Source organism: Triticum aestivum, chromosome 3A (assembly GCF_018294505.1).
Source record: "Triticum aestivum cultivar Chinese Spring chromosome 3A, IWGSC CS RefSeq v2.1, whole genome shotgun sequence".
Taxonomy (NCBI): Eukaryota; Viridiplantae; Streptophyta; class Magnoliopsida; order Poales; family Poaceae; genus Triticum; species Triticum aestivum.
Window position 1 is genome coordinate 263,103,117 of NC_057800.1, and position 6,205 is coordinate 263,109,321.

At 44.2% G+C, this 6,205-nt stretch overlaps 1 protein-coding gene across 8 annotated transcripts in view; it reads left to right on the forward strand.

The window, feature by feature from the left end:
• The window catches only part of LOC123061149 (piezo-type mechanosensitive ion channel homolog), a 48,082-nt gene that overhangs the window by 39,864 nt on the left and 2,013 nt on the right, over positions 1–6,205 (forward strand). For all 8 annotated transcript variants that reach the window (XM_044484096.1, XM_044484098.1, XM_044484097.1 and 5 more), the window contains 3 exons: positions 1,026–1,541; positions 1,625–1,766; positions 1,944–2,088. In XM_044484096.1, the coding sequence (XP_044340031.1) occupies positions 1,026–1,541; positions 1,625–1,766; positions 1,944–2,088 (803 nt within the window). The remainder of the gene's footprint in view (positions 1–1,025; positions 1,542–1,624; positions 1,767–1,943; positions 2,089–6,205) is intronic.

Below are 6,205 nucleotides of genomic sequence, written 5' to 3' on the forward strand. Positions count from 1 at the left end.
CTAGCGTTGGTCCACAAGCGGCTCCTGCACCGTGCGGGACGAGCAGTGGTTCCTTCTCGGGGATGGTTGCTTGCTGGTTACTAATGCTCGGAAAAAAAATCACTGCTCTACCTCTTTTTTCTTAGTGCAGGCCAGAAATGTTCATATTTTTCAGATGAAAATTTGCAGGTTCACATGTTATTCCATGAACATGTATATTTTTCTTTCACAATTCAGAACTTGAGGGTGCCTCAACACGATAGCATGTGTGGGTGCACCCCTGAGCATATCTACCGTTCTACCCTTTCTCAGCATCTGATGTTTGCACATTGCATGTCTGGTAGAAAGATGCATGTGTTTGGACCATGAGAATGCTGGTAACCTTTTATTCAGGGTGCCTACCCAGTCCTTCTAGTTAGCGTGCTTATCTATTATACATAGACTCAGCTGATTCTTTTCCAGTTACAAGTTACCACCATACTTGTGGATCCTCCCCTTGGTTGTATACTCATATTTACTTTTCCGTAGCCCTATAGTTCTTGGCGGAGCAACTGACACCTGCTTGCATTAGCAGCGTACGTGATACTGTGTACTGCTTGTGCGTTACTGTAGTATGTGGGTCTTATTCCATGGGTTGAGTATAATTTACTTACTTGGAGATAAGTGATTTATGTCGGATTGCATCTTATCTTTAGTTGTTTAGTCTGGTTTATCCATATATTGGATCTGCCAAGAGACAGTTCTAAATGAGGCACTGTTGTAATTTTCATTAACCATATGGTCTCATCATTTCATCGGTCCATTCTTTGCTGTAGTTACCCCACTATGAACTAAGGTTCACAACAGCTTTGCCATATGTAAATGTAAAGGAATAAATATTGTGGATATCTTGATTATGCTTTCCCCTATTGATCCTCTCCTCTTCTCTTTGTGGAAATGGTTTAATTAACCTCAGCCAGTTAAATATTTGTTCACGTGTCTGCACGAACTCTTACAAGCTCATTGGTGTTCTAAAGCTAATTTCCATATACAAATTTATATTTCAGATTTACAGCAGTGGCAATCCCACAAATATTGCTAATCCAATTATTGATGTAAGTGTTAAGATTGACATAAAGGCTCTTGGTGGAAGGCTAACATTTTTCCAAACAACTGCTTGTGAAAAGATACCTTGGAAGTATTTGAAGGCCTATAATGATGTTGATCCTCTAGATTACTTAGGGGCTTACAATGTTGAGGACATTCAGCTAATCTGTTGCCAACCTGATGCATCCACAATGTGGTTGGTACCTCCTCCAGTCCAAAGTAGATTCGTTCGATCCCTTGAAGAGACAGAAATGATTTTTGGAAAAATGGAACTTATTTTAAATTGGGATTTTCTCAGAGCTAGACCAAAAGGTAAGGAGTTAGTGAAATATGAATCACCCGTCGAGCAGTGCCCGAGTGTAGAGAATGTTAAGCAAGTGCTCAATGGATCTGCACACAGCTTGAGGATAACTGATGCTTACCCTAGGTACTTCCGGGTTACTGGATCAGGTGAAGTGCGGCGACTAGAGTCATCGGTACGCAACTGAATGCAGCCTTTTGTTTTCTTGTTACTTTTCCCGAAAAGAAGCTAAATAATTTTATCTGTTCATAAGTGTAGATAGATTCAGTAAGCGGTGAACTGCTCTTGAATAATGGCACTCCTCCTTGGTGGTCATTCTACGATACAAACCCATCAGATCTGGCAGGTTGTCAAGGGCAGAATGGTCCTATGGCAATCGTCGTGTCTGAGGAGACACCTCGTATGTATCTATCCATGTTTCTAAAATTACTTATTTGTTCTTGCTACACTTGTTCATACTGAAAAGCATTAGTGTTTATGAATATATTTTCAAGATCAGTGTTATTAATAAAGTAAAGTTGATTTTATCTGTTATTGCTTTTCTGCTAACATTTATATATGTACTTTTACTGATCAGAGGGCATTATTGGTGAAACACTCAGCAAATTCAGCATATGGAGTTTGTACATTACTTTTGTGTTAGCTGTTGCAAGATTTATTAGACTGCAATGCTCAGACTTGAGAATGAGGATACCATATGAGAATCTCCCATCTTGCGACAGGTATGCTAATTATTTTATGATAAACTTTCATCTTGCGTATTCTGTAACCAACCATAGGAGGAGGCTGAGAGTTGCACCAACTAATATGAATATTGGGTGTTTATTTGCTTGCACATTGCTGATGTGACGTACTGATGTCTTCAAAATTTAATATTCACAGCTCAAATAATTTATTTCTTATGGAAAGAATTTGTGACTATCGATCGGTAAGTTTCAAAGGCCACCAAGGAGAGAGTTACGGTTGAAACTTAAGGGGATAAGTATCCCTAGTTATCCTTAGCAGTTTAAACCTCTTAGAGATATTCTTGATCCTCAGGTTTCTTATTTCCTAATGTTTGTTAGTTCGGCTTAGCCTCCAAGTTTTTAAGCTGGCTAAATAATGCCTAGCAGCATCAATCAATAGACAAGCAGAAAATTATCCCAGTTATCTCTATTTCTTCCCCGTTCTTGTTGTGCGGCAGCCTACCACGTTCATAACATCTTGGCTACAACTGATGATGTCGAGAAGATCAACATCATGCTCATCACCCTCATGAAGCGCTTAGATGACAGCAAGCAGAGATTCAGTGGGCAGAACAAAAAACTCAACTTCATCTCTGCCGATCTGCCGATGCCCATAATCTGGCTGTCGCCAAGCTAGAGACTGGTGTGCAGCAAGAGTCCAGCACACATGCGGATGATAAGAAGGGGCATGGCGGGCTGTTTTCCTTGCCTATAACCATCCCTAAGGCGACGGACGCCCATTCGCCGCGCTTCTTCAAAATGGAATTCCCTAGGGGAAGTTGACCCACTTGCCTGGTTGAACTGCCGCGACCAATTCTTTGATACCCAGCGCAGGGCCTGCACGGAGAAGGTGGGCATCGCCTCCTTCCATCTGACGGGCAATGTGCAACTTTAGGCATCGCCACCTTACACCTGACGGGCGATGCACAACTGTGGTACAAGTAGTACAAGGCGAACATGGACCTCCCACATGGCGCTGCCTCACTGAATTGATTATTCAGTTTGGGCCACGGTCGTGCAGCGATGCTCTAGGAGAACTCATCTCCTTCAAGCGCACAAGCTCGGTGTGAGATTACAACAAGTTCACCGCGCTCTTATGCTGCATGCATGACTTCGAGAGGACCAGGTGGTTTCCATCTACACCACTAACCTACAGGAACCATTGCAGATCGATGTGGAGATGTGGCGGCCAGGCAGCCTATTGGATGCCATGAGCTTGGCTCGCTCATGTGAACGGCACGCCAATTGGGCACCACTAGCTGGTTCGTGGTGGCATCAGAGGGCTGAGGAGCCCTCACGATGGCAGAACCACCAGGGTGCGGGGCTGTTCCAGCGGCACCACTGGAGCACGCACTATTATGCCGGCTGAGATGGACGTGCATTGCCAACAAGGCGTCTGCTACAACTGCGAGGAGCAATTTGCTCCTGGCCATTGCTGGAAGAAGCCCTTTCTCCTAGTGGTTGATCCGTTTGTGGGCGTCAATGAGCAAGATCTTAATATCGAAGATAGGGAGGTGATGGAAATATCACTGGCAGCCATAGCAGGCGTTCAGCCACGCATGGGACAGACCTTGCGCCTCCCTGTCGATATTAATGGAAAATCATGCCCTCGCCAACAACATTTTCCTGGACTGCTATGCCCTGCCTCTTGATGGCTTTGACGTAGGGTTCCAATGGCCAAGTACGCTAGGACCGATCACATGGGACTTCACCAACAACACCACGTCCTTTGTGAGGGAGGGCCATTGGCAAGCAAGTGACATGGCATGGCCTGCCACCAGCAGCCTGCTTGGCTCGTACAGCAACTTGCACGACGTTGGTCGTGCTCAACGACGTCATCATTGAGCCCCATGGCATGCAACCTAAGCATGAGCGCACCCACCGCATCCGCCTCCTACTCGAGATACACGCCATCGCTCTACGCCCTTACGGTGTGCGCAACTGCAAACGGTTGAGTCGGAACAACATTGTGTGACATGCTATGACAATTAGTCCTTGAATGGGCTATTGGTCTTCGTGGTGGCGATTTTTCATCGAGGTCGGTGTGAACTTGATTTGGATGGTCGCTTGGAAGAATGTGCACTTGAGCGGCATCTTGAAATGATGACTTGTTGTTATTGAACATGATTTGAATGTTTTCCATTTGTGCATCCATCTTGGCGTTGAAGTAGTCCTTGTTGCGAGCTTTGGCTTCTCCCATCTCAATGGCAAGGTTTTGAATGCGCTCATCCAATATGGCATTTGCATCGTACATAGCTCGTTGAAGTCTGAACTGTGTAGCCTTGGAGACGTGGTCGTGCGCGTTCGCTTGGTCGTCGTAGACCGGATGGGATGTACCTTCCCTAGACATTATGACACCCGAGTGAGGTTTGAGTATCAAATGGAAATGAACTATACCAAGTTACCTCTTTTCCGATGTCGGCGAGTATTAAATGCCCTCTTAATTGTTAACTGGAATTGAGAAAGAATTGGTAGTGAACCACATCCTTGGGGTCACACCTAAGACAAGGCTTATATGTGTAGTTTCGAGGGGTAAGTGGCAGGATAATAAGCAAGATGAAGTTCAAGATATGTAGAAGTTGGAAGCAAACCAAAATGAACTCAAATGTTATGCAAGTGCTCACAAGTGCAAAGACAGAGGCAAATGAAAGTCTCACATGAAAAGATTATGGGGCTTGTGCAACTAAGAAAATGAGCACACAAAATTGTCCTAACAAAGACTAGGCTCTGTGTTATACGAACTTGAGGAGAGATGCTAAGCTTGGTTGCAGGGTATGTCAAGATTCAAGAACTTGACACCAACCTAGAATAACAAGCGTAAGGTTTTCATATCCACTATATCCTTGGTACAACTATCTTCTGCTCAAGATTGATCTTGCTTATAAGCTTTTGCGACTCTTGCTTTTTCTTCTTTCTCTTTTCTTTTGAACTTTTCCTTCATATTCACCACTTTCCTTTTGAGCCTTGACCGAATATGCAAGACAAGTATCACAAGATGATGCACAGAGTAACTATGCACACTATATGATTCAAAAATAATTACTACGGTGCGCAAGTTCACGAGGCTCGACAACACTCGGGTAATTAGTGTCAATAGGGTTAAAGTGTCGCAAAGACGGAATGGCTCACAAAGGGTAATGGCAAGGAAGGCAAAACTAGTTTGATGGAATGTATACGTCGTCAATACTTTTACCTCAAGAAAAGCAGTGATGGTCGGCCTTGCTCCCCATGTCGGTGTAAAGAAGGATGGGATGATCATCGTCGGTGGCGAACTTGGAGGGTTGATGTAGTCGATGGAGCTTTACACGTGGCCTTGGAGCATTGACGAAGATGTCGTGTGTCTGGGAGTGAAGTTGGCGAAGATGCCATAGATGAATTGCGGGGGCCGGGGTTGGAGGCTCGGGGGTTGGGGGGGGGGGGAGGGGTCAAGGGCCCGGAGGTTTGGGGTTGGTGGATCTCAAACATGAAATCGATGTAAAAAAGAAAGATTTCGGCTATGGGGGCACAATTTGAGGTTGAATCACTTGCAAAACACATGATCCGTTGATTATTTCCAATCAAAACTCACTAGAAACATCTAGTTGCTCAAAATTGGGTATGGCTATTTTTGGTGGGGTTTTCAAAATTCGGAAGCACAAATCCAAAATTAGGCTAGAAATACGAGGGGAGGGCTCCAAATCGTGGCAACCTTTCTCATGGTACCAAATGATATGGGCAAACCGCTAGGGTGGCCCAATCCTCATGAATTGGAGGTGGATGTGAGGGGAAACTCAAGAACACAAGTGGAAACGGAAGAACAAAGACAATATTCACACCCAAGATCCTTTCTCATAACCAAAGTCAATAAAAGAGGAATAATGGGATAGTTCAAACTTCAAACACCACAAAACGAAAGAGAAACAAAGGGATAGTTCATCTCCCAAGAGATATCTTGAAATCCAAGAGGATTCTTCTTGAATGTCGGTCTTGGTTACTCTAATGGAGTCTTCTCCTTCAAGGAGGCCTTGGTTTCTTAGGGAGAAGGGTAGATTGAGCAAAGCTATGTCAATTTTTAGTTCTATGCTTGAAAATGAGAGAGGTACGTAATATATAGGTCCTAGGGTAATGAGTGGGT